Here is a 27,263-nt window from a genome sequence, read left to right on the forward strand (position 1 = left end):
CTCCACTTGGACAGTGCCCATACTCTGCACCAGGACTACCCTTTATATACCGGGTCGCTGGGGGGGCAGGGCCGGGCAGCGGCTGACATAGTGTTCAGCGGCGCTGCCCGGACTCTACACACAGCGTGGTGTTTTTTTAAGTAGCGCTCCTCCTAAAAAACTCGCCCAGTCGGGAGCGCTACCTTAAAAAAAAACACCACTGAAGGAGTTATTCAGCATTATCTCCATATTAATACCTGATTTACTTGTATAAACTAAACCATTAATGTTACTCAATCCTGTCGCTTTTATATCTTGTTATAAAAATATCTTCCAATATATAAGTATTGTTTTCTGTCCTCACCATAGATGGAACCCAGAACTTTGGTACAGAGACTATAGCAGGCTTTGCGTCTAGAGAATGATGAATATATGTTTTCTATTATAACTGGTATAAGTATGTAATATACTGGGAGATATTTATCAAACCTTCTGAAGGGGCTGGATGCACTAAGCTTCAAAAGTGATAAAATGGAGAGTGATAAACAGCCAGCCAATCAGCTCCTACCTGCCATGTCACAGGTTGTAATTGAAAAATGTCAGGCAGGAGCTGATTGGTTGTATATCACCCTCCATTTTATCACTTTTGAAGCTTGGTGCATCTGGCCCAAGGGGTGATGTTCGTCATATAAACCAGTCAGATTCTAACTACCATTTTATAGACTGTGTTAGATGAATGAAAGCTAGAATCTAATTGGTTGATAAACAAATCAAAATATAAATCTATTGGACAAGGGGGTTGCCATGACACGGCCCACACTGGAAAATCTGGATTATCAATGAAATTGCTGTATTTTCAGGCAGGGGCATTGCAAGAGGAGGTTGGCGGCCAAGTACCCCAGACTACATTGTGGACCTGTTACTGGTGATTAAGATGGGGGCATATAGGTACCTGGCCTAGTAATTACCCCCCCCCCCCCCCCATCCATCTCGCCCATACTGTGGGAATAGCAATAGCTTCTCATTGGGCAGCACTGTCACGCACCCACCCCAAAGCTGTATATGCAGTGCTGACCAATGGGGAACTCCCAAGCATGGACCGCACCAGGACTTGGGATTGATTATAAGGTCCTGCTTGTGGGATCAGATCCAGGATCCAATCACAAAACAGGACCCAAAAATAGTGTTGACGGATCAGCGAGAACAGAATCATGATTCGCTCGTTAACTCACATAGCGGATGTAATCAGCGAGATCACCAAATACTTTATATATACACACACAAAACACGGATTTACACAGCGGTTGCTACTTATATTTGTCACACAGAGTTTGTTTTGGACGGTTGTTTGCTTTCTTATTTTGTCCTTTATTAGAGAAAATGACACGGCTTCTTACATAGGCCAGTATACCGTGACCGCAGGTGGTAATAAATAACAAGTCCAGACTACAGGAACATTTCACAGATGTAACAGGACGCAGCCCCCTGGGAGCTGGGACAGTAAACAATCATATACTCTGTACATGCCCTTAAGCGGCACCATATCAATGCATGTGTTCGGCCATATTGAATCCACACCCCGTAACGGAACTGTGGCGGTTCTCCGTTCTCAGCACAGAGAGCTGATCTGACTTTTGCTGCAGCCCCATTTGCAGCACGTGTTGGACAAGCCCAGCGCCACCTCCCGTCCTCGTCTCTCCCCCGTCCTCAGGGAGTCTTCTGAGGCAGCGGCGGCCCCGTGCCTGGCCCCCGTGGGGTCCCTCCAGCTCTGGGAGGCGCCGTAGTCCATCATTTCCCCATTGAGGGGGCGCAAGTTAGCCCACTCGTTTAATATATCCTCGTCCTCGGAATCTATGTCCGTGGGTCCAAGGCTCCGAAATACATCTGCAGGGTCTCCTGGAAGACAGATAGGCTGAATAAGTCATCCGCGTGTACAAACTAGGGGTACATTTACTAAGATGGGATTTCTATTGCGATGGGAGGTTGCCCATAGCAACCAATTAGATTCTACTTTTAGAGGGAGGAAGATTCAGGGGAAATGTGAGGAAGAATTTTTTCACAGAAAGAGTAGTAGATAAGTGGAATAGCCTCCCAACAGAGGTGGTAGACGCAAATACAGTAGTACAATTTAAACATGCTTGGGATAAGCATATTTATATCCTTACAAAACAATAAGGATCAAATATGGTTTGAGGTAACATTTTTAAAAAAAGGGGCAGACTAGATGGGCCAAGTGGTTCTTATCTGCCGTCAAATTCTATGTTTCTATGTTTACTTCTTATTTAGCACCTTCTAGAAGAGAATAGATAGAATATTATTGGTTGCCAATAGCAACATACCCCATAGTTGGTAGGGGAAAAAAAAACAAAACTTGCCAAGCGAGTGGAGCAAATACATTAACTGTATATATTTTTTTCTGTGCAGTGTAAATATTCTCTGCTTTTGCATGTAGCCCACAAAAGTTAGACAGCTTTATTTATACACTGCATTTTACCTTTCAGTTTGAACCATACTTGAAGGAGTCCCCTGCACCATATTGAAATTCGTCGACATGGCCGTTAGATAAAAAAAATGGAAAAACTCATTTCGACCTATGTCGACTTAAGTCGACTTGGACACTGTATAAGTGTACCGCTTCTCCTGCCATGCTGCGGGCACACTACTCTATTCTCACTATGCACACTTGGATAGTAAAGTATCTTAAAAAAAAAAATACATCTCATGTCGACTTTTTTCATGTCGACCTTTTCCATGGTGGGTGAGTGTTGTGCAGGGGGCATTGGACCACTAAATCTGCCTTTGCTAATACAGAACCACCATTGCACTGTGATACAAGGGTGCAGATGTATTAAGCCTTAAACGAGTTAAACACGAGGGTGATATAGAGTGATAAACATCCAGCCAATCAGCTCCCAACTGTCATGCTATAGGCTATATCTGGAAATAGCAGTTAGGAGCTGATTGGACATTTATAATTCTTTATCACCTTCCCATTGCTCATTACCAGAGGTTACATGTTCGTTACCAAGGTTTCTTATTCATTGCGTGATTTTTTTTTATTGTTACTGTTAACATTAACTTTTTAGATATTTGTGAGCAAGATGAAGGTTTGAATTCATGGACATTATATGGTCTTCAGCAAATGAGAAATAATGGCAAGAGCTTGTACTGTATTTGGATATTTTGGTTCTGAAACTGCTTCCACTTGTTCCTGTCAATCAAGGACCACAAGCTATAGTTAAATATACATTGGTTCTAAAGAGAGAACTTCTCCCTCAGTTAGCTGAATGTGTACATGCCAGATAGCGGAAGACATCTTTCCACCGTCAGCTTTATATAACTTAGAAAGAACTGTTCCCTTATTTGTAAGTTCCCCTTTGTTATCTGGCCAATGGGTGTGGAATAGGGTTCCGACAGTCAGGATCCCGACAGTCATTAGCCTGACATCAGGATCCGACTGGCCGGACTCAGACAGCATGGTGAGCGCAACAAAGACCCTTGCTGGCTCGCTGCACTCGCCACACTGCGGGCACGGTAGCTCGCTACGCTCCCCACCTATTCTATTATTCCTCTATGGGGGTTGTGGACCACCACAAAGGAGAATAGGGGGTGGCCGTCAGTAACCTGTCTGTTTTTTAACAGTTGGGATCCCGACTTCGGGTAAATGACTGTCAGGATCTCGACCAGCACCCCTGGCCAAGAGCTAAGAGGTTAGAAGGTATATCACTGTGAATCTAAGACAATGAATCCACCATCACCACTACCATCATCACCATCATCTCCTTACATGCCTTAAGCTAGATGAGGCTCCCTGTCTGTCTCAATAAATCCCATCACATTATTTATAAGAATATGGAGTCAACCGTTACCAGTAAGTTACATGCTCGTTGCCAGGAAGTTACATGCCCATTGCCAGGGGTTTACATACTCATTGCCGGGGGCAATATATAACTTCCGGGTAGCGATTTTGCCACCCAGTAGGACCTCTAGCATCTATCCATCTGTTCAATAGGACCTCTGCTGTCCCCTTCAAGGAGGCGGACATTTTTGGAGGGACATTTTCAGCAGATTCCATACAAGCAGTCAGACCCATTGGAATCTACAGCACCCCCACAGCACCCCCAAGCCACGGCTTGGGCTGCAGTGCCATTGTTACGCCTCTACCGGAGTCATATGTACAAAATAGTTACTAAGAAGTAACGGTGATGTCACTGTTGTACTTCTTCAGGCAGGACAGGAGTGGGTCGGAATTGGGAGGCTGTTGTACTCCCCAAAATGAGGGAGTCTCCCATACATTCCAAGACAGTAGGCAATTTCAGTATTTGGCACATTGGTAAATAAGATAGGAAGATAAAAGAAAAAAAAAAAGGTAAAAGATAACAAGTTATACTTTCTAGCCTAGGGGGCTCTTATTGAATGGGGTGCCTCACTCAAGCTGCAGCAATAAAGAGGATAGTGTCAGTCTCCCATAAGTGCAAAAATACCAGAAAGAATGATTTTGTTGCGCTTTTTTGAAGTGGATAAAATTCTAAATTTTAATAAACAACACAGTTACATGAAATTAATTTACACAAATGTAAGAAAAAAAAGTGCATATATAAAATTAATTCGTTAAAAATGGTACTTTGAATTTTCACATACTGTGGTGCAGTAATTATAGCAGTATAGTCACCCGTCACTGGTTTTAAGAAATGAGTCCAATCTGTTATGGGACCAAAATGTCCAGGTTCTTTAACTGGATAGATGTTTCTCTCTTAGCACTTAGAGATTGTAGGAGACCTTTGCGGAAGTAAACGGCAATTTTTCAGCAAATAAAGTGCAAATGCGAGTCTTAGCTGCAGGTCCTAGGACAGGTGACGTGGTGACCAAAAGGCAGTGGCTGCTTGCACCCTTCCACCGACGCGTTTCGTTGTGGTGTACACAGCTTTTTCACCTTGAAAACCACACCACAGCGAAACGTGTCGTCCAGTTAAACATCTATCCAGTTAAAGAACCTGGACATTTTGGTCCCATAACAGATTGGACTCAATCCTTAAAACCAGTGACGGGTGACTATACTGCTATAATTACTGCACCACAGTATGCAAAAATTCAAAGTACCATTTTTAGCTAATTAATTTTATATATGCACTTTTTGTTTCTTCTTATATTTGTGTAAATTAATTTCATGTAACTGTGTTGTTTATTAAAATTTAGAATTTTATCCACTTCAAAAAAAGCGCAGCAAAATCATCCTTTCTGTTTTTTTTTTTAAGATAGGAAGATGACTGCTTTCGGGCTATGTATGTGACACTGGTGACTGAATTAGCACATCAATCAATTTGATTTTACCATCTGTGGATTTCTTTATAACCTGGACCATGAGGGTGCCTTGAGAACCGCATTTGGAAACCTCTGCCCTATTGTGAGAACCGACAGTAACATCCCACACCGACACCCACTCACCCACATCCTTATAGTGCTGAGAAATCAGTAGTAAATGTATGCACGCACACAGAACAGTGCTGTGCTTGGTAATATTATTTGCCAATGAAAGGATTCAGCACAGAACAGATTTTATTAAACTCTGGTTCGGCTCAGGTTTCTGGAAATGGTTCCAACCCAGGTCAGACACTGTTTACACTACACCTTATATCCAGGTTATTCCAGGGTCAGCACCAGTTAAGCTGAACCTGGGTCTGGCTTGCATGCCACCACTCACAGATATTCCCTTGAGGCAGAGTTCTGCATACACAGCCAATCTGTGATTTTAAGCATAACCTGGGTCAGATAACCCAGGCTGAGCTGTTTTCACTGCACCATTACCTGGGTACTATCCTGGTAGCTGCCAGGGTCAGATTCCCCGGTCACTCGATCTGGGTTATTTTTCAAGGACCTTGGGCACCTTTTAGACCCCGCAAAAAAAAACAGGTCATTATTGCAGCAGTGAAAAAGGGGTTTAAATTAGATAACAATGATATAGAACAGTGTTTTTCAACCACTGTGCCGTGGCACACTTGTGTGCCTTAAGCTGTTCTCAAGTGTGCCCCCAGATCTAGAGATGCCCAAACTAGTTTACAGCCACCATCAGTTCAAGTGTTATTTACTGGGCTCTTCTTTTCATTTAAAGGGCCAATGTATTTTATTTGTGTTACCTGTGGGGACCAGTGTGATTGTTTTTTATATGGGGGCAATAGGTTTGTTTTTTTCCTGTGGGGGGCAATGTGTTTTGCCCTGTGGGGATCTCACGGTGTGCCTTGGCAATTTTAAAATCTTATTTAGTGTGCCACAAGGTAAAAAGTTTAAAAATCACTGATATAGAACAATACTAGTCATAAAACATTGAGAGTGCGATTACTATTTTCTCTCTAAAGCCATGCAGGGGTCCAAGAGATGGCAAATTCCCAGAATATAGCTGCTTGTGTAACAGGGGTATAAGGGGAAAATACAATTGTTATCAAAATATTTATATGGAAAATTATTGCGGCTCTCATGGCCACTGAAAAAAGTGGTCATGAATTTAAAAATTTCCAATTGAAAAAAAAAAAAAAAAATGTTCTCCCACAAATACCTGTGTAAAAGGAATATACAAAAATGAGTTTGCACCCCCCCCCCCAAAAAAAACAACAACAACTGTATAAATGTCTATTACTTGCCAATTAAAAATATTTAGCACTATTCAATTGCTTCATATTGTTTCTATATTTATTCAAGTAAAAAAAAAAAATTTAAGTTAACTAAAAGTTTTAGTTTTTTTTTTTCCATTTACATAAAAAAAAGTGATTTGGGGTCATTTGAGGCCACTTAAAAAAAAAAAAACATGTAAAAAGCTATTTAAAAAAATAAATAAAAACTTAGGTAGGGGCAGATGTACGATATGCATAGAGAATGTATTTGCAGTTTAATAAGCTGTCCAGCACTTGTGGGCTACATGCAAAAGCAGCTAAAATTTACCCTGCATACAAAAAAAAAAAAAAAAAAAACAGTAAATGTTGCAGCATAATTGCCTACCCTCCTGCATTCTGCAGGAGACTCCCTGAAACAGCAGCAATCTCCCTCTCTCCCTCATTAGTCTAGCAATCTCCCTCATTTCACCTAGCCCACATTACACTGTTAAATATTTGGGGGAAAAAGGAATGAGTGATATTATTGCCCCTTTCAGACCGCACTTAAAAAACAGTATATTGCCGTTTTTTTACCGTTTTAAAACGGTAATGTGTGCGGTCTGAAAGGTGCAGGACCACTTAACCGGTTAGAAAAAACCGATTTTTCTAACCGGTTAAAATGCAGGGTCCTACCCGTTTCAGAACCGGTATTTTAGGCTCAAAATCGGTTCTGAAACGGTATTTAGGACCCAGCCAATGAGCTGGGTCCTAAATTCAGCACAGTGAATACTTAATGAGCGCTCATTAAGTATTCACAGCACTTTAGCCCCCCCCCGCGCGCGTGTCGACACCCCCCGCGCGCGTGTCGACGCCCCCCGCGCGTGTCGACCCCCCCGCGCGTGTCGGCGCCCCCCCGTGTCGACTTACCCCGTGCCGGTATCTCCGTTGTGGTTCCCGGCACTGCAGCTCAGTATGCTCGGAAAGCACTTATGAAAAAAGTGTCTTTCAGAAAATGGCTGCCCCCATACGAAAGACAGTTTTTTTAAACTGGGTTTCCTATGGGGCAGCCATTTTCTGGAAGACACTTTTTTCATAAGTGCTTTCCGAGCATACTGAGCTGCAGTGCCGGGATCCACAACGGAGGTACCGGCACGGGGTAAGTCGACACGGGGGGCGCCGACACGCGGGGGGTCGACATGCGCGGGGGGCGTCGACATGCGCGGGGGCGTCGACATGCGCGGGGGGCGTCGACACGCTCTCGGTCGACACGCGCGAGGGGGGGGGAGCTGCACGGAGGGGAGGGCTGAAGGCTGCACTGGCTTTGACCCTGTATTTGGAAAGTTTCCAAAAACGGGTCTGCCAGTGTCAAAAAATCGGCACTTAAACGGTAATATACCGTTTAAGTGCTGCGGTGTGAAAGGGGTTTTATCTGGCAGACCCGTTTTTGGAAACGTTTCCAAATACAGGGTCAAAGCCAGATATGCGGTCTGAAAGCAGCAATAGATACATTTACATTGAATCATCAGCACCATTTCCCAGCACTTTGCCAAGTACAGTAGCTCTTACTAACTGTTTTGGGGCTCATCTATATTTCTATATAAGTCATTTTAAAAGATTCCACTCAGATGTAGCAGTGGATACCCACGCTTCTAGGTGCCACGTTCACAATCTCTTTTCACAATCTCTCCATATATGGAACTAGACATGCCTTTTGGGTGGAGCATGACACACCCCCGCAGTGGGGAGCTGTGCCAAATTCTACCAGCAACTATAATCTCCCTGAAACTAGTTTTCAAAAGTAGGCAAGTATGTGTTGCAGTGCTGTATGACTTGTCTGGGTGAACAGCTAATTGCTTGATTTTGCTTTGTTTGCACTTCAGAACTATCCCCTAAATCAGTGATTTTCAACCTTTTTACCTTGTGGCACACTAAATAAGATTTTAAAATTGCCAAGGCACACCGTGAGATCCCCACAGGGCAAAACACATTGCCCCCCACAGGAAAAAAACAAACCTATTGCCCCCATATAAAAAACAATCCCACAGGTAACACAAATAAAATACATTGGCCCTTTAAATGAAAAGAAGAGACCAGTAAATAACACTTGAACTGATGGTGGCTGTAAACTAGTTTGGGCATCTCTAGATCTGGGGGCACACTTGAGAACAACTTAAGGCACACTAGTGTGCCACGGCACAGTGGTTGAAAAACACTGCCCTAAATGTTCACAATGACAGATAATTACAGACAGAGTACAGCAGGCATGTCCAAACTGTGTTCCTCCAACTGTTGTGAAACTACACATACCAGCATGCCTTGCCATAGTTTTAGCATTCCCCAATAGCAAAACTGTGGCAAGGCATGATGGGAATTGTAGTTTCACAACAGCTGGAGGGCCATAATTTGGACATGCCTGGAGCACAGTATAGCAGGGGGTAACAACTGCTTGACAAAAAGCAACTTCTTCAGGTACAGATGTATAGTAAGCCAGGAGAAGTGATAAAGTTAAAGGTGATAACGCAGCAGCCAATCAGCTCGTGACTGTCCTTTTTCAAACCCAGCCTGTAACTTGACAGTCAGAAGCTGATTGGCTTTAGCATCATCACCTTCCACTTTATCACTTCACCAGGCTTAAAAAATCTATACCTAAGTCCTCAGCATGCTAAATTTCCCTAGGGGGGTACTCTGGAACTTGTAGTTCTACAAAAGTAGGACGGCCACAGGATGCCTATTGTATAAAAGAAACTTTCAGCTATCCTGCCACCAAGGGAATAAAATATAAATTTCTCATTAGTTACGGGTATGTTGATGTAAAATATTGCAATCACCTGTCTGCATGGCATCGCTTCTCCTCCACCGGGATCCTCCGCAAGTGAAGATGACGGCCCGTATGAATTCTCTCCCGCACAGTTTCACCCCGAGAGCAGGTGCCCTGGCACCGGCACTAGTGCCACTGTGCCACGCCAGTAGCCACACGACAGTGAGGATGGCTGGTGCCAGGCGTTGCATGGTGCTGTTCGGATCCTGGGCAGTGCAGCAGGTGGCAGAAGGGAATGTGACTATCTTCCGTACAGCTCATCATCCTCTTATAGGCAGACGGCGTGGACCTGAGAGAAGAGATAAGGACCTTGCACGTCATCCCCCCCCCAGACCAGTCCTGAGAGAAAAGATAACCTTTCAAAGGCTTAATCAACCAAGAATTATTCAAAGCTCGTCAGTAGCAGCAATCACCCGGACACAGGCAGAAAATCACTTTCTGCGGCTACTTCAGGTTACTGGTGGAGAGCATTAGAGGCTGCTCGGCGGAGGGTGGTTGGCATGTAGTAGAATGCACCATCCCGTGATGTCATCATTTCTAGTTCCTGCTTAGTGATGTCATCATTTCTAGTTCCTGCTTAGTGATGTCATCATTTTGAACACTATTGCTTTGTAAACAAGGGGTCTATTTACTAAGACATTGATGGAGATAAAAGTACCAGCAAATCAGATCCTAACTGCCATGTTACAGGCTGTGTTTGAATAATGACAGGAGCTGGTTGGTTGATGGTATCCATGAAAGACTTGGTTAATAGACCCCTAGGGGCCCATTTATCATTTAATATTAGCGGCTAATTTGGGTTAGCCACAAATATTAATTGACCCCCCTCCTTTGGCGGCATGCAATACAGTCTGCGTTCTTTAGCAGTGCAGGATGCTGGCAGAACTCCATAAATGATTTCCACTTTAAAAAGCGTTCGGCCAGCGCCCCACACCACCAGCGGACACGGGCTGCATTACAACACGCCACAAGTGTTTAACCAATTGAGTGCCAAGTGAATTTGTCAAAATAGGTGTGAAAATTGGCAAGCAAACCTTTTTTTTTTTCCATCATATTGACCCGTAATGTTACCTTACATGTTTGCATTTGAATTGATATAACAAATGTGAGCGTTGCTGGCATTTGTAGCAGATAGTGTGCACATCTCTCATAGAGATGATGGCACTCAAAGGGTTCATTATTAAAGGTAATAAGCAGTGGTGGGTTTTACGGGATGCGGTTAATTTCCCGGCGGTCGGGATCCCGGCGGTCGGAATCCCGACACTGGAATCCCGACCGCCGAAATCCCGAAACTTTCTCCCTCCGTGGGTGTCCACGACACCCATAGAGGGAGAATATAATAGCGTGCCGAGCGTAGCGAGGCACCGGGCCCGCTGCGTGGCGAGCGCAGCGAGCCCGCAAGGGGGGGCGATCCATGTCCCCCCCTTGTCGGGATTTCGGCGGTCGGGATTCCAGTGTCGGGATTCCGACCGCCGGGATCCCGACCGCCGGGATATCATATCGGATCCGGGTTTTACGTATGGGCTGCAGGGGCTGCAGCCCCCTCAGTTAAAATCTGCCACTGTGTGGAGCCAGATGCAGCCTGTTAGACTGTGACTTCCTATTGGAAGTCTGACCTGCCAGTCACCCAAGGCTGTCCAATTGGGAGGTGTTCCATCTCTCCGGGATGCCTCTATGGGCTGCTAGTGGCGGCAGCCCATAAAAATGGGTTCTGCGAATGCGCAATACCTGGGACAATACTGGTCATGCAGGGCCGGTGCTAGGGTGTTCGGCGCCTCCCTGCAAACTCTAAATTTGCGCCCTCCCATACCTTATAAAATAGTGCATTTTACAGAGTGCCTGCCTCGCCACCCGCCAAATCACCTCCGCCGTATATCCCCTAGCAAGCATGCGAGGGGATGTGTCACAAAGACACATCCCCTTGCATGTGCCCGCAGCAGGAGCAATCATTCGATGGTCGCCAACCATCGAATGATTTCTCCTGCATTCACAAATATGAGTCAGTGGAGACTGACGTATATTTGCGGGTCCCGGAGTGACGCCTCATTTTATATATAATATATCTCTATCCAGAAAACCGCTTGATATTCTTAAATGACAGTGTGCTCTTTAAATTTACAAAAAGGTCCCCCTAGGCACAAACATAGTTCTTCAGACAGTGCTTACTTAAAAGTGTTTTGTATATTTTTCAAAGTGAATCCAAAACTGCGTGCATGGACCAGTATAAACATGTAGAAAATATTATAACACATTCACAACACTTGTAAGTAAGCACTGTCTGAAGAACTATGTTTGTGGATAGGGGGACATATATATATATCAGGGGAGCTGGAACGTTTTTAGGTTGGGGGGGGCAAGATATAATCTCATTTTGGCGCCCCCTAAATTGCTATGTTACCCCCGGGCACTATACACACTGGCAGCGGCATATACACGTGGGCATTATACACAGGGCAGCGGCATATATGCATGGGCATTATACACAGGGCAACGGCATATATGCATGGGCATTATACACAGGGCAACGGCATATATGCATGGGCATTATACACAGGCACCCTGCCCCCCGACCCAGCAATTGCTGCAGCTCATGTCACATGGTGGCTTGGTGGACTGCTAGCATATTAAATAAGTATATTTAATAAATAATTAATAGATAAGTATATTAAATATACCTATTTAATATGCTAGCAGTCCACCAAGCCACCATGTGACATGAGCTGCAGCAGGTGCACATGTCACAGGATGGACAGAGTACAGTATAACAGAGTCAAGTGAGGAGATTTTATTATTCAGTCAGTGCAGCCTGAGCCACAGAATTGACAGCTGGGCAGAGAGAGCTGTCTGTGCGCTGCCCGGCTAGATGGGTATGGTCTCCTGCGTGCTCTCTCCCCACTGTGCCCTCCTTACACTGTAAACCCGCCATCTTTATACTCCAAGTTCTCCGAAACGGAAGACACCCGTGGTGGTCTCCCGCATAGCCGGCCGTTACCTTGCAGTGACATGTGTACACATGCGCCCAGTGCACCCAGGCTGATGTCGGCGCCGGGATCCCAAGGGACTCGGAGGAGATCGGAGTGCGGTCGCTGCAGGGGGGGTGCAGTAAGATGGCTGAGTAGCGGCAGCAGCCTGGTCTATTTTCAATTATCCCACTGGACGGCCGCGAGCCAATAGGAGCTAGCGGTCCGGCAGCCAATCATGAGCGGCTGCCGGACCGCGAGCTCCTATTGGCTCGCGGCCGTCCAGAGTCAGACTAGGGAGAATTGATAACAACGTCGGACCAGGCTGCTGCCGCTGCTTTCACATGACTATTCGGCAGAAAGTCAGAAAGTAGATCCAGCCGGGCAGCGCACAGACAGCGCTCTCTGCCCGGCTGTCAATTCTTAAAAAAATCGGTACATAGCGCCTCAGTAATTTTGGGGGGGGCAAGCTGCCCCCTCGCCCCCCCCCCCGTTCCGGCGCCACTGATATATATATATATATATATATATAAAACACAGAGGTGGCAGTGGTACTCACAGAATAGACACTCATAGACACTTCTCAACCAATTCTAATTAACCCTGTGAGTGCCACTGCCACCTCTGTATACAGATGATGCCTCTCACCTAAGATACTGTAGGTGCCTCCCAGCGTGGCGTTCTGTCCTGGCTCCCGCATTTCGTCCAGCCAGCGCCGAGTCAACCTGCTCCCCAACATACGCGCCGGCACAGTGTAATGACGTCGGGCAGCGTCATTTAGCGGGTAGGCCTGCGTTAAGCAGCGGGCGTTCAAAAGTTCTGCGGCTTCTGCCCAAATTTAATTACATTTCCCTCATGTCCAGCGCCTCTGTCTGCCCTGCTGCCGGCACCGCTGCCTGTCAAATACTTTGACATGTGCAGGCTGCGGCAGCTGGCAGCTAATCTACAGTATCGGAGGAGGGGGGCAGCGCCTTCAGGGGCCGGCGCCTACCTGCTTTGCAGGCTTTGCTGAGCAAGTAGCGCCGGCCCTGTGGTCATGCACCAGACCCAGGACCGTGAATATGCTACTATGGACTGCTACCAAAACAGCCAATAGAGGTTAGGGAGCCAACGCATGCAAAGTGCTGAAGAAGCTACTGAACATGCGCCGGTCCTGTGATCGCGACGGGGGGTGGGGTGGTCGGGACCGGCAGCGGGGACCAGCAGCAGCAGCAGAGGGGGTCCTGGCATCGCAGCAGCCCCCCTCCTCCACAGAGGTAAGAGCCACCACTGGTATTAGGTAATGCAGGGATAGGTAAAGATCCTTCATGCATTCAGCAGATCCTGGTCCTATTATGCCGAGTGTCACTATAAAACGGGAAGATTAACATAATAATTATGAATTGTTAAATACCAAAGGTTTTTAGACATCACAGACTCCACATTAGCTGATACTAAACGAATGCGACCATTTCCCAACATCCTCGTTTATTTGTGAAGAACAAAGGATGTGTAAAAGTAATTGGGAAGTCCCCATAATTATCTGGTTAATTGTTGATAAAAGGTCCAATGGACCGACCTTGGCATTGCTACTGAATTCATTTGCTAGAGGAAAATAATACTAGGCCAGAAAGCAAAAACAAAATAAAGAATAGTGATCTTAAGAACAATTAAAGCTTAATTAAAAATGGACATTTTAGGTGATTGAAATATGATCATCTATGAGTCAAAATACTGTGAGTCAAAGTACTCTTTATTTAATTAGAAAATAGGATTTAATTTGCTTTGAGTGTAACAGGCAGGGCCGCCAATAGGGGGGTGCTGTGGGTACAGCCTCTGGAAGGGCCCGGGCAGCTCATTTTGCCCACCGCAACCTCCTGACTGCCTCAGTGCGCTGAACAAAGCAGGCCCTGGAGCGCAGGCTTATTCAAGGTAAGCGAGCACTGATTGGCTCACCAGCCAGTGCTGCATTTGCAGTGCTCTGGGACCTCTGGGCTGCAGTTCAGTGGGAGAGGAGATGGGGGAGCAGGAGCCAGGTTATGGTAAGTCAAGTGAGGAGGGGGGCCCAGACTGGAAATGAGTCCCGGGCCCCAAAATTCCCGATGGCAGCCCTGGAAACAGGTGATCATTATGGAATTTGAACAAGAGGTTCAATCTCATTCGGATGAGAGGCACGGAAGATGAAACATCTCTGCACCTCTCATTCCAATCGGGTACTGGCGGCTGATGCGGTGGACTACGGCGGAGACTGAGAAGAAGACGGGATCTTCGCCAGAGGACCTGGTGAGTAGGATTTCCTTCCACAGGTCCCCCATGGATTTCTTCGGATCCAGGACCCCGGACTCTTCAGCCCTGGAGCCCCGGACCAGCCCCGGAACCATGGCACCGGAACCAAGACACCGGACCCGGACCCATGGACCTACCGACGGGCTCAAGATATTTAAGTATGAGTATGTATGGGCTTTGGATATATTAAAGTTTTATTTTTATTGTGTGTCAGTGTGTTTATTTGACTATTTTTATTACTGTGGAACTATTAGTGCCAGAGGGCTCTTTAATGCCCCGCATGCTGGGACTTGTGGTTCTCCAAGTCCCAGCATGCGGGGGAGGCTTGCTGGGACTCATAGTTCCACAGTAAAAGACAATAGTTTTGATTCTGTTTTTTTACACTTCAATCAGCCCGGTGACCACCGCACAGGGTCACCGGGGACAGCACCAGGCTTCAGCCTGGTCAGGTAAGTCCTGGAGGGGGGGCCCCCTTAATTGGGGGGGTCCCCACTCCCCCAGGGCCCCTGGCCAGGCTGACTGGTCAGTAGGGATGAATGTTTTGGCCGCGGGACCTTATCTAATAAGTGTCCCCCGGCTGTGACATTACCCTGCTGGCTGGTTTGGCCTGGGTCTGGTTCTTAAAATACGGGGGACCCCTAGTCATTTTGTCCCCTGTATTTTGGGAACCAGCCCCGGACCTGGAGCCTGGGGCTGGTTTAAAAAAAATCAGCAAAGCCCTATTTGTCGGCTTTCCTGATTTTTTAATACCAGCCCCGGCTCTTTCAGCCTGGTGCTGGTTACGGCAGTGAGGGGGGGCCCCATGCTGTTTTTTTTTTAAAAAACAGGTAAAAGGGTACCCCTTTCCCACTGCCCAAAAAATGGCTTTTAAACGGGTAAAACTCTGCTTTTTACCCGTTTAAAAAACCCCGGTATTTTTAACCGGGTAAAGCAACCTGGAGCTTTCCCACTGCAGCTCTACCCGTTTAAAAAACTTTAAAAAAAACAGCAAATTACCATTTAAGAGCTGCAGTGGGAAAGGGGTAACTAGTTGGGACATTGCTCTTTTGTTAATTTGTACCTACAAGTTGTGGCATCCACATAAGTATGGAAAACTTGACAGCGCCAAATGCAGCAGCAGCAGCTGTGTCACAAACCCTGTGTTAAGCTGGTACAGGGCTCCGCTTTCAGTTATCTGACTCTGATTACGATAGAGTCTAAGTTAGTTAAGGAGGATTCCCTGGCATCTAGTGGGACCCAGATCACATTCAGCTGTACCATGAGTAGCTAAATATCGCTTCTCGGCCTTTTGGCTAAGATCAAGTGTAGTATCTGTTCTTATCAGTTCACTCTGAGAGGCAGCTCTGCTCCTTGTTTCTTGGACCGACAACGGTCCTTCTCAGGGCTACCGCTGCCAGGCCGAGAAGAGCGAATTGAGCGAAGACGTCGAGACTGCGAGGAGGAGAAAACATCGCCAGAAGAGGGAGAAGCCGGAGAAGACTGAGGCTCAGACTTGCTCTGCTGCCCTCCGAAGCGACTGCCGACCCCTCCTCCTCTCGACGCCGAGGAAGAAGCTCCGCCCCCGACTGCGAGGAGAAGAGGATTTCGCCTGAAGAGGAGATCAACGCACCCTAGCCACCTGGGAGAGGCAGACCTGTTTGCTCTGCCCTCTCGAAGCCTTGCAGCACTCCCGAGCTGCCTAGGAGGGTCAGACTTTTCTGCTCTGCCCTCTGAAGCCTCCACCGCTCCGGAGCCGCCGCCGAGGGTCAGACTTTCTGCTCCGCCCTCCGAAGCTCTGCAACGCTCCCCAGCCTCCGTGGAGGGTTAGACTTGCTTTGCTCTGCCCTCTGAAGCCGTGCATCGCTCTCTAGCCTCCTTGGAGGGTTAGACTTGTGTTGCTCTGCCCTCTGAAGCGACCCCTTCATCTCCTCCTTTCGACGCCGGAGGAGACCCTTTGCCCCGACTTCAGCTGCCCCGAGAAACCGGAAGGATGGCCACAGCTGCTCCAGCCCTGGTGCCGGCCTCAGCCTCCACTCCGGCCCTCCTCGCTGGGAGGAAGAAGCCCGGGAAGAAGGGTAAGTCACCGGCCGAAGGTCCGACCGTCTCGGCTGGCCCCTGCTCCACTGCCCCTTCTACGACACCACCAACGGTGCCCGACCAGGACCATTCCAAAGGCCTCCCAGCCCTGGAGCCCTGGATGAGGCAGACCGTGGTGTTGAAATTTAAGGAGTCGGATGGACAGGTGCCGGACATGTCGATCGACACCTTCGGCAAGAAGATGGTTCTCGACCAGGGATTCACGAAGGCTGAAACACTCAGCATTCAGAATTACCTGAAGGGGATCTTCTACGTCACCTTCACCTCCATTGCCATCTGTAAGAGGTACTGGGAGGCAGTGAAAGCGGCGAGACCCGAATCCCCTCTCTCTCGCTTTGTGGGCAACTGCCCTATCCAAAGGGAGGAGAGGCGGGTGACGGTTTCAATGCGCAGCCCTCACACGCCAGCCGGAGACATTGCCACATTTCTGGGCCGATTCTGCACGGTCGTGAGGAACCCCACAAGGATCATGACCGATGATGGATTCTGGTCCACGAAGTGGGCAGTGATCGTCCGGCTGCACAAGGACACCTCGTGCCCAGAAGGAGTAAAGCACCTTCCACAGTGCTTCTCCCTGGGGGGAACAGCAGGACTTCTCCATTACTCTGACCAGCCGCGCAACTGCAGGAAGTGCAGCGGGAAGGATCACATGGCGAAGGACTGCAAGGTCCCGGCCTGCAAACATTGTCACATGGCTGGTCATGAGACAAAGGATTGCCCCACGAGGATGACCTGCCACCTGTGCGGCAACACGGAACACGTCTACCGGGACTGTCCCGACAGAGTGAGATCCTACGCCGCAGCAGTATCGGGTGTGGTAGCCCCTGCCAAGGTACCACCCAAGCCTGCACAGAGGAAGCAGATCCAGCAGAGACAAGGCGGTAAGAAACCTTCCCCTCCCCCCACCATCCCTAACCCTCCTCCCCTCCCTCCCACTGTGACAGCAACCCCCACCCCGGCTGTTCGCACCACCCCCCCTCCCTCACCCTCCCGACCTGTGATCAAACCAACCCTTCCTCCCACTACCCCCTCTATCCCACCCCCTGTCCCTCTCCTCTCCGAGGAAGAGTTTCCACCACTTGCCCCTGCAGGAAATGCACAACCGAGAAGGAAGAGGAAGGAGTTGGACAGCCCAGCTGCCGACCCAGAATCTTCAAAAAAAGCAGCAGTGGAATCGGTCGAGCCAGTCCAGGGCTCCCTCACCCTCGAGGAGGAGATGGAGGCCTATGTAGAGGTCTTGGAGGAGAGCGGAGTACCTGAGCTCAACAGCCTGTGTGAGATCGACGAAATACTTGACTGCATCCAGACACCCCAACAAGGAGATCCGGCTGCAGATCCTGATGAAACGCCTCCCGATGGGAGTGGTAATGTAAACGTACAATGACCCTGCCTTTTCCTCTTAACAAATGGTAGCTTTTAATCTTTTTACCATTAATGTAAGGAGCGTTAAGGATAAGAACAGACGTCAATCTATTTTTTCCTTTCTTGACATTCAGAAATGTGATGTGTATATGTTACAGGAATGCTCTCTCCCTTTCTCCAGGTCCTATAGGCATCTGGCCCGGCAGTGGTCCCATGGTCCATCTTACTGGTCCGGTGGAGGTGAGTGTAAGTCTGCAGGGGTAGCCATTCTGATCAGGGGGAGCCTCTTCACGCTAGATTCTGTTCAGGAGCTTGTCTGCGGCAGGTTAATCGTCGTAGACGGCTCCTGGGCAGGTGAGCCTATCAGGCTTATCTGCGTGTACGCTTCACCTATCAAAAATGAGCGTTTGGAATTATTCCAGACCCTGCGGACCCAGCTCGCCACCACCAGGGCTGTAGTGATGGCTGGAGACTTCAACTGCCCGATCGAAGGGGATGGACGAAGCACCTGCAACTCTGCGAAGCTGGACGTCACGTCCAATCTGCTCCGGGAAATGGTGGCCGAAGCATCACTGCGGGACGCTGTGGGCTCCATGGGGGCCGGCTCCGTGAATTTTACATGGAGCCGCCCCGATGGCTCTGTGCGTTCCCGTATTGACTTTGTGTTCACCTCCCGGGCAGTGCAGCAGGTTAGGCATTCTATGGTTCCCTGCTTCTTCTCTGACCACAGGGCCATTCTCTTCCAAGGGGTTCTGGGCCATGGTTTTCCATCTGGCCCAGGCTCCTGGAAGTTGAACTGTGCCTTACTGGAAAGGGAGGAAGTACTGGCTGAGCTTAAAGATGCCTACATCACATGGAAGAATGACAAATGTTACTTTGACTGTATGTCTGATTGGTGGGAATATGCCAAATCTAACATCCGCAGTTTCTTTCAGGCTAAAGGGCAAATCCAGGCATGCGACCGTAAGAGGAACCTCAGAAAACTGCAGCGTGAGCTCCAGTCCCTGGTGGACCTCCAGCGGTGCGGCTGGGACGTGAAGGACGACCTGGACGAGACCAAAAAGAGCCTGAAAAGGCACTTTGAGGAGGAATCCAGACGTATCGTCTTCCGTTCCAAGGTGGAGAATCTGGAGAAGGGTGAGACGTGTTCTTCTTTCTTTTTCAGGAAACTCCACTCTGGCCATACGCCCCTGACAGAACTGCGTGATGAGAATGGCATCCCCAGACAGGGGAAGGAGGGCGTGATGAAGGTCGTTCGCGACTACTACAGCGACCTCTACTCCCCTAAGACTACAGACACAGATGAGGCGGATAAGTTCCTGTCAGGTATCACTAACTCTATTGATCCTGCAGGTAAATCAGCCATGGACGCTCCCCTGGCGTTGGAGGAGGTGCTCTCTGCCGCTAAATCCTTTAGGCAGGGCAGGACTCCGGGCAGTGATGGTCTCCCAGCAGAGCTTTATGTTGCGCTGTGGGATCTCATTGGCCCGGACCTGCTCGAGCTGTACGAGGAGATGGTGGTGGAGGGCAAAATGCCTCCTTCGCTGAGGGAAGGAATGATCACGATCTTGTATAAGCGTAAGGGGGAGAGATGTGACCTGAAAAACTGGCGTCCCATCTCTCTTCTGAACGTGGACTACAAAATCCTCGCCAAGGTACTGGCCAACCGGCTGAAGGCTGTCATTGGGCAGATCGTTCATCCAGACCAAACCTGCGCCATTCCAGGCCGCAGAATCGCAGACAGCCTTGCCCTCCTCAGAGACACGGTCCATTACGTGAAAGACCGTAATGTGTGCACGGCCCTGATCAGTCTTGATCAGGAAAAGGCCTTTGACCGTGTCTCCCATGAGCTGATGGGCAAGGTACTGCGTAAATTTGGTCTTGGTGAGCTATTCTGTTCGTATGTTAACCTGATGTACCTTGACATTTACAGCTCGGTGTTGGTGAACGGCTGGAAGACTGACCCCTTCTCAGTTATGTCTGGGGTCAGACAAGGCTGCCCTCTTTCACCTCTTCTTTTTGTTTGTGTTATAGAGCTCTTCGCTGTATCCATCAGGCAAAATCAAGAGATCAGAGGGATCACCGCACCGGGTCCAGACCACCCAGAGGCCAAGTGTTCGCTGTACATGGATGACGTCACGGTGTTCTGCGCAGACCAGAGATCGGTGACGGCACTCGTCCAGACCTGCGAAAACTTCGGCCGTGCTTCAGGAGCAAGGGTCAACCTTGGGAAGTCAGAGGCTATGCTCTTCGGAAAGTGGCACCTGTCGTCCTCCACTCCATTCCCATTCACGGTAAAACCAGACCTCATCAAGATCCTTGGTGTCTGGTTCGGGGGAGATGGAGCGGCCCTGAAGTGCTGGGATGAAAGACTTGCGACAATGCGTCAGAAACTGGGATTGTGGAGTCTCAGAGACCTTACCATCGAAGGGAAAACACTTGTGCTGCGGAATGAGATTCTTCCTGTTCTTCAGTACACCGCCCAGGCCTGGCCACCTCTGGCGGCGATCTGCAAGGCCATCACACGGGCTGTTTTCCACTTCATCTGGGGCTCCAAAATGGACAGAGTCAAGCGGATTGTTATGTACAAAGATCCCCTCAAAGGTGGCAAAGGCATTCCAGACATTCCAACTATGCTGAGAGCCTTCTTTGCATGTAACTTTATCCGCAGAACTTTGATTGACAATTGTGCCGGCTCTGCGGGGAACTCCATGTCCCGCTTCTTCCTCCTACCTATGTGGAGGACCCTTAAATGGGACAAGTGGGACAGCTCCATCCCTTACAACTGGACTACTCCATGGTTCTACCTGGATGTGTCCAAGTTTGTGAGGGAGCACCAACTGGAGGGATTGAAACCCGACTTGTGGAAACCTACACTGTCCACAAGCTCATCAGAGCCAAAGACGTAATGGAACCGATTTCAGGGCTCCCTTCAGCAACTGCCAAGTTTGTCTGGGAGTATGTGGCCTCCAAAAGGCTCACAAATAGACATAAAGACATGTCATGGATGGCCATTCAGGGCGGCTTGCCTCACCGGTCATTCATGCACTCCCGAAACTTGTGTAGGTATAGACATTGTCCCTGGTGAGTAGATAAGGCACACTTTTTCTTCAAACTAATTGGTTTTGACAGGTCCACGCCCCTTTTATACAGGTTGTCCACGCCCCCTTTTATTTAGTTTGATATCAAACGTGATAGCGTGTGATAGCTCGTATCACGTTTGATATCAAAGTGGTATAAATAATATTAACCCCCCGTATTAAAATATAATTGGTTTGAGGCTGTAACTTCATACACTGATATTGACTATGTGAAATAACACATATATAAAGCTCGCTTAATGTTATCTTAACCAGCTGGAAGAATTTCTAAACATAATGCTAAAAAAGTTGTTAGAAAAATATGGTATACAACAGATATATAATTCGTAGAAATGTAGATCTTGTTTTATATCAAATTTGATTTGTGTAGGATGTCGCGCAACGCCGATCATCAAAACAGCCGGCTGAAAGCCAGGTATTATAACGTATTAAAGCCGGGGAGTTTTTGCGGCTTTGATAAATATTATAAAGCTTTGAAAAATAAATTTAAAAGATCCGATGTGAGAAAATGGTTACAAGAGCAAGACGCGTACACATTGCACAAACCGGCTAGAAAAAACTATAAAAGGAATATGATATGCGTATCGGACATAAATCAACAGTGGCAATGTGATTTGGTATCGCTCATAGATCTGGCAAAGCACAACGACGGCGTAAAATATATACTAACCGTCATCGATATATTCAGTAAGAGGGCCTGGGCTGAAAGTCTGACTGCTAAGAGCGCGACGACTGTCGCTAAGGCTTTTGAAAAATTATTCCAACAGGGGGACGTACCGAGGAAACTACAAACCGATAATGGTAAAGAGTTTCTAAACAAAGTCCTAAAAAAGTTGTTAGAAAAATACGGTATACAACATTTCACAACCAATAATGATGTGAAAGCCGCCGTTATAGAACGCTTCAATAGGACTTTAAAAACACGAATGTGGCGATATTTCACGGCGAATAATACATACCGATATATAGACGTTTTACAAGCGTTCATTACCAGTTATAATAACACATACCATAGAACGATTAAGCGGGCGCCGAATGAGGTGGATGGCTCTAATGCGCTGGATGTCTTCAAGACGATATATGGCGATTACTTTAGAAGTAAGAAAACAAAGGCTTGTTTAGCGGTCGGGGACCACGTTCGTATCTCAAAATATAAGGATATATTTCAGAAAGGTTACGAACAGAGTTTTTCTGAGGAAATATTTGTAATACGCGGCGTGAACACTAAAGGACTTAAGCCGCTTTACACGTTGGAGGATCTCTACGGGGAGGCTATAACGGGTAGTTTTTACCCCGAAGAACTTCAAAGTATACCGAAAAACTATAATAGGATTTACAAAGTGGAGAAGATTTTAAAAAATAAGACGGTTAGAGGGAGGAAACACGTATTAGTCAAGTGGCGTGGATACCCCACAAAATTTAACAGTTGGGTCGCTGCATCGGAGATAAAAGATATATAAACAAAGAGGAAGATGGATGACAAACCCTTCTACATAACATTGCCGAGTAACGCCTCAGCCGATACATTTCCACAAAATAAGATTTCTGACTATACCACAAAGTTAGCAAGGCCGATAGACTTAAGTGGAGATTGGGAAGTAGCTCTTACAGAAATACAATACCCACACACCTGGAATACAATCGATGTGCGTGATTGTGTGTTGAAAATAACAAAGTGGGATGGGACGAGCGGTACAGCAACGAGGGTTTGCGTTAAACCGGGGTTTTATGAAACCATCGGGGCGTTACTGTTTTCTTTCAACGCTGAAATTGACCGACATAAACTGGATGGTTTAAAACTATTGTACGATCCGCTTGAACGAGAGATAATCATCGACAACAAGGCGATGTACAACATCACAGCCGGTCCTAAATTATCGAGAATACTGGGGTTATACCCGAAAACTAAGTTTTTAAAACCGTGCGCCGACATCAACGGCGGGCAATATACGCTCTTCGTGTACACAGATATTATCGAACATCAGAGGGTCGGTGATAGTTATGTTCCGTTGTTGCGCACCGTTGAAATAAAGGGCCGTAACAACGAGATGGTCACTATACGGTATGAGAAGCCCGATTATGTTCCGTTGTGCAAGACGCATTTTGACACTATAGCCATAGAGATAAAGAATGATCAGAACGAAAACATGTCATTCAAGTTTGGGAAAGCGAACGTGAAACTACATTTCAGACGCCGCAAATCCGAATTTTATTAAAGACAATGGTGGCCGTTAAAAATTATGGTGACCCGGGGCTCTACGCGCAATATTATAAAACACAGGCCGGTAATGGATTACCCGGTTTTCACGGCAGCGCGTATATGTACGGGTGCGGTTTAGGTGGAATTTTTCGAAGCCTGTTCAGAAAAGCGGTACCGCTTTTCCGAAGAGGGCTGGCGATAGCAAAGCCCCACGTGAAGAATGCAGCACGCAACATCGCGAAAGACGTCATCGGACAAGCCACAGCGGCTGTTGTGAGCAAAATACACGACGCAAATCAAGCGAAGCAAGATGGATCAGGTTTAATCTATGCCAGGAAAGGGGCGGCTAAAAATAAACGGAAGCGGGCAATACGACTTCCGACATGGTGCAGACCCCTTTTAAACAAAAAACGGAGCAGACGCGGCTTAATTAAAAAAAGGAAACCGAAGCGAAGGGTCGGTGATATTTTTTAAGCATGTCTTTCATACACAATGAATCCATGGAATGCGCAAAATCTGAACTTGATCTTTTTGACGTACCACCGACGCAGACCAGCGTAGAGAAAAGCCTCTACGTCGAAGTTCAACCTTTGGCTGCATTATCCGAGACCGCGCCGCTTGAATTCTACATAGCGGCCAGCGGGGAACACTACTACGATCTGAACAACACGTTGCTGTACGTGACCTGCAAGATCGTACGGCCTGATAACACGGCTATACCTCAAGACGCCAAGGTCGCTCTTATTAATTACCCCATAGCAACTTTATTTAGCCAGGTTGATGTCACTTTGGGCGATAGGCTCATATCGCAGTCCAATAATCTTTACGCTTATAGGGCCTACATAGAGACCATACTGAATTATAGCTCAGATGCGTTATCCACAAAACACACAACTGGATTATTCTACAAAGATGTGGCTGGAGAACACAACACAAGAACCCTGGATGGTGTAAACACAGGGTTTATAAAAAGGGCAAGAACAACGGCACAAAGTCGAACGGTTGAATTATTGGGGCCGCTACACTGTGACCTTTTTCATCAACATAAACTAATATTGAACGCCGTGGACTTGAAGATAAAACTCATCAGAAACAAAGATGCTTTCTGCTTAATGTCTACTGAAGCGGAGGCCTTTAAAATTCAGATTGTTGCAGCGTCCCTGTTTGTGAAAAGGGTTCAGGTCTCACCCGCAGTCCGGATTGGACACGCCCAGGCCTTACTGACAACCAACGCCAAATATGCGATCGATAGAGTGGGCATGAAGATCTATAGTATACCGACGGGGAGCCGCGTATTTAATTTAGAAAACCTGTTTTTAGGCCAGGTGCCAAAAACCGTTATAGCCGCGTTTGTAGATAATGAAGCGTTTTCAGGAGCCTATGACAAAAACCCTCTACGGTTTGAACATAAAAATGTAAACTTCGCATCCCTATACCTGGATGGAACACCGCATCCGGCTAAACCATTTCAACCAGACTTTGAACACGGTAATGCGGTTCGCGAGTATATGTCACTCATTCAGATCACAAATAAGCAGAAATCAGATTCGGGTATACTAATTGACCGTGAAGAGTACCTCAACGGCTACACACTATTTGCTTTTGATCTGTCGCCTGAACAGGAATGCGCGGAGCATCTGTCTCTAATCAGAACCGGTAATCTACGAGCTGAATTCCGGTTTGCAGGAGCACTAGACCGGACAGTCAACATAATAATATACGCATTATTTGATAATATCATCGAGATCAACCAGCGGCGCGATGTGCTGTATGATTATCTATAAATGAAATAAATAATTTTTATATTTATCGTATATTTACCAATATTCATCACCCCATCAGCGATATGAACACATTACAGATAAATTGTATACTGTACGCTAATCCGGTGACGCGCCTGTTTTTTAAAGGGACCTACCCGTGTGATATGCTTCCGAGCGGTAAACTATCGCAATACCCCTGCGCGTTTGTAATCAACACACACACCAGCGCCCAACCGGGGGAGCATTGGTTGGCCGTTTATTTTAACAACCAGCGCGAGTGTTACTTTTTGGACTCTTACGGTTTAGAACCTGACAATCCCCTATTCCCAAAGGCCATAATAAATTTTTTAAACACAAATTCAAAAAGAATTTACCACCAAAATAAGCAGTTGCAAGGTTTTAACAGTACCGTTTGTGGGCAATATTGTATATACTTTATATTTTTCATGTGTAAAAATTACAAATATACAGATGTGTTGGTCCGTTTTAGTTTTGATACAAAACGTAATGATCGCTATGTATCAAACTTTGTAAGACGTCTCCCTAGAAGTCATTGTTTGAGTCGATATACGGGTAACTGTATACAGTCCTGTGTCACCAGTAACCAACATGTGTTTGATAAAAATAATGTGTAATACAAAATTGTTTGTGTAACTTGTAACTAATGTTGTGATTGAAATGCTGTATGTACATTGCTTATGGTTACTTTCTATTAAAAAATCTTGCTTATTGAACTTTATATCGTGTGATTGCATATTTTTGCAGACAAACTGGTTAGAATCAAAGAACAAAACAGCATTTTATAAATCATAACCATATTTTATTGGTACAGACAAAATGTATTTACAGCAAAATAATCACGAATAACACGATAAACTTTACAGTTAAAACAATACACTAAATACATGATACATTACAAATTAAACGTCATCGTACAAATTAAACGCACAAAAATACATCGTATAAAAACATTATAAATTAGTTATATGTTAAAGGTTCAACCACTGCGAATCCTGAAACAGATTTACGGATCTTTTCCTCGGTAGTAAGTATCCGTGTGGCGTTGTTAACCCGGGGGAATTTAAAACATTTATACGACTTTTTTTAATGTTGTGTATTGGGGAGGCTATATTTACATTGCCAATTTCATCATCGTAGATTTCAGCTTTTAAGCGATCTAACTGTAATCTGTTTGATGCATTACCAACTACAGTGGACGGGATATTCAACTCAGCCATAGCGCGCATAAATTCAATCCATCCGTTAGGCATTTTATGACTCGTCACGCTGTGATTTTGCGTGATACCCCTTATCAAGTCTAACACATTGGATCCCGGCACTGTGACGCCTTTATACATAAACACACCCTTGCGGTCCCAATTCGCAATGTCTTTAGAGCGAACCATTTTACTCATTAGTATTTCACAGTTCTTTTTATACCGCGCATTAACACTGTTCAAGACATCGTGGTAAACAGCGTCGGTAGCGTCGTCTTGTGTAGGGTTAGTTGTATCCTCAACAGCATTTGCACCGGGTGATAAAAGCGTTAAAGTTGACATTTCTCTATCAGTTTGTTTACTCAACACCAGGTATCTCTGTAACACAGCTGTGTAGCGTTTTGCCTTTTCATACTCTGATAAAGCATTATTATGTAGTATACTTATGATCTCAGCATCTAGGCTTTGCGTGGCTGTTTTGCGTATATCATCGCCGGTTGGTTTGTTGTTTAAACGGTCTATCTGTTGCTGGGGGACCAGATACATTTTCTCAGAGTATTCCATCACCGATTAGACAGTAGTCCGGTAATTAATGGAATGGCAAATCCTAGCAACGATCCGATAAACCCACCCGACTGTTTCACCAACCTCTTCTTTTTCCCAATGGCGCATTTCTTATTACAAAGCGATTTTATAAGGGACCTCTTCTTTTTAAGGTAGTTCAACTGGCGCTGTGACAGGGGTATTTTACCTTTAAGCGTATTGAGAGCAATCTCACATATGGCTGTCACCAAATCGTTTGAAGCGTTGGATAATATAGCGTTTCTTTGGGCCGGTTTGGCTTTAATGAGGGTTTTTAAAAGGGCCCAATTACGCCTTATCCTGGTCGACATGTTCACAGCTGTTAGAAGCGGTAATGAATGACTATAGGATGCGCG

The 27,263-nt window shown here is 46.6% G+C and overlaps 2 protein-coding genes and 1 pseudogene across 2 annotated transcripts; 2 read left to right on the plus strand and 1 right to left on the minus strand.

Moving 5' to 3' along the window:
- Positions 1 to 1,214: 1,214 nt before the first annotated feature.
- Positions 1,215 to 9,624, minus strand: RLN3 (relaxin 3). The gene is made up of 2 exons (XM_083185328.1): positions 9,392 to 9,624; positions 1,215 to 1,875 (listed from the first exon to the last, which is right to left on the minus strand). Exons 1-2 carry the CDS (start codon positions 9,570 to 9,572, stop codon positions 1,589 to 1,591), a joined length of 468 nt encoding a protein of 155 aa, XP_083041454.1. The 5' UTR covers positions 9,573 to 9,624; the 3' UTR covers positions 1,215 to 1,588.
- Positions 9,625 to 15,878: 6,254 nt separating this feature from the next.
- On the plus strand, positions 15,879 to 15,985 carry LOC146076259 (U2 spliceosomal RNA; annotated as a pseudogene).
- A 590-nt stretch (positions 15,986 to 16,575) lies between these two features.
- On the plus strand, positions 16,576 to 18,402 carry LOC146073253 (uncharacterized). The gene is made up of 4 exons (XM_083180443.1): positions 16,576 to 17,563; positions 17,774 to 18,046; positions 18,226 to 18,284; positions 18,370 to 18,402. Exons 1-4 carry the CDS (start codon positions 16,576 to 16,578, stop codon positions 18,400 to 18,402), a joined length of 1,353 nt encoding a protein of 450 aa, XP_083036569.1.
- The last annotated feature ends 8,861 nt before the right edge of the window (positions 18,403 to 27,263 follow it).

This window comes from Crinia signifera, chromosome 4 (genome assembly GCF_055691185.1).
Source record: "Crinia signifera chromosome 4, ASM5569118v1, whole genome shotgun sequence".
In the NCBI taxonomy this organism is placed as follows: domain Eukaryota; kingdom Metazoa; phylum Chordata; class Amphibia; order Anura; family Myobatrachidae; genus Crinia; species Crinia signifera.

Bases quoted from the DNA above. Each gene is read 5' to 3' on its own strand.
- RLN3 (XM_083185328.1), bottom strand. From the start codon at position 9,572: ATGCAACGCCTGGCACCAGCCATCCTCACTGTCGTGTGGCTACTGGCG. The intron at 1,876-9,391 runs GTGATTGCAATA...TCTGTCTTCCAG, and splicing joins AAGCGATGCCATGCAGACAG to GAGACCCTGCAGATGTATTT.
- LOC146073253 (XM_083180443.1), top strand. From the start codon at position 16,576: ATGGCCACAGCTGCTCCAGCCCTGGTGCCGGCCTCAGCCTCCACTCCG. The intron at 17,564-17,773 runs GTAAGAAACCTT...TTGCCCCTGCAG, and splicing joins GATCCAGCAGAGACAAGGCG to GAAATGCACAACCGAGAAGG. The intron at 18,047-18,225 runs GTAATGTAAACG...CCCTTTCTCCAG, and splicing joins AACGCCTCCCGATGGGAGTG to GTCCTATAGGCATCTGGCCC.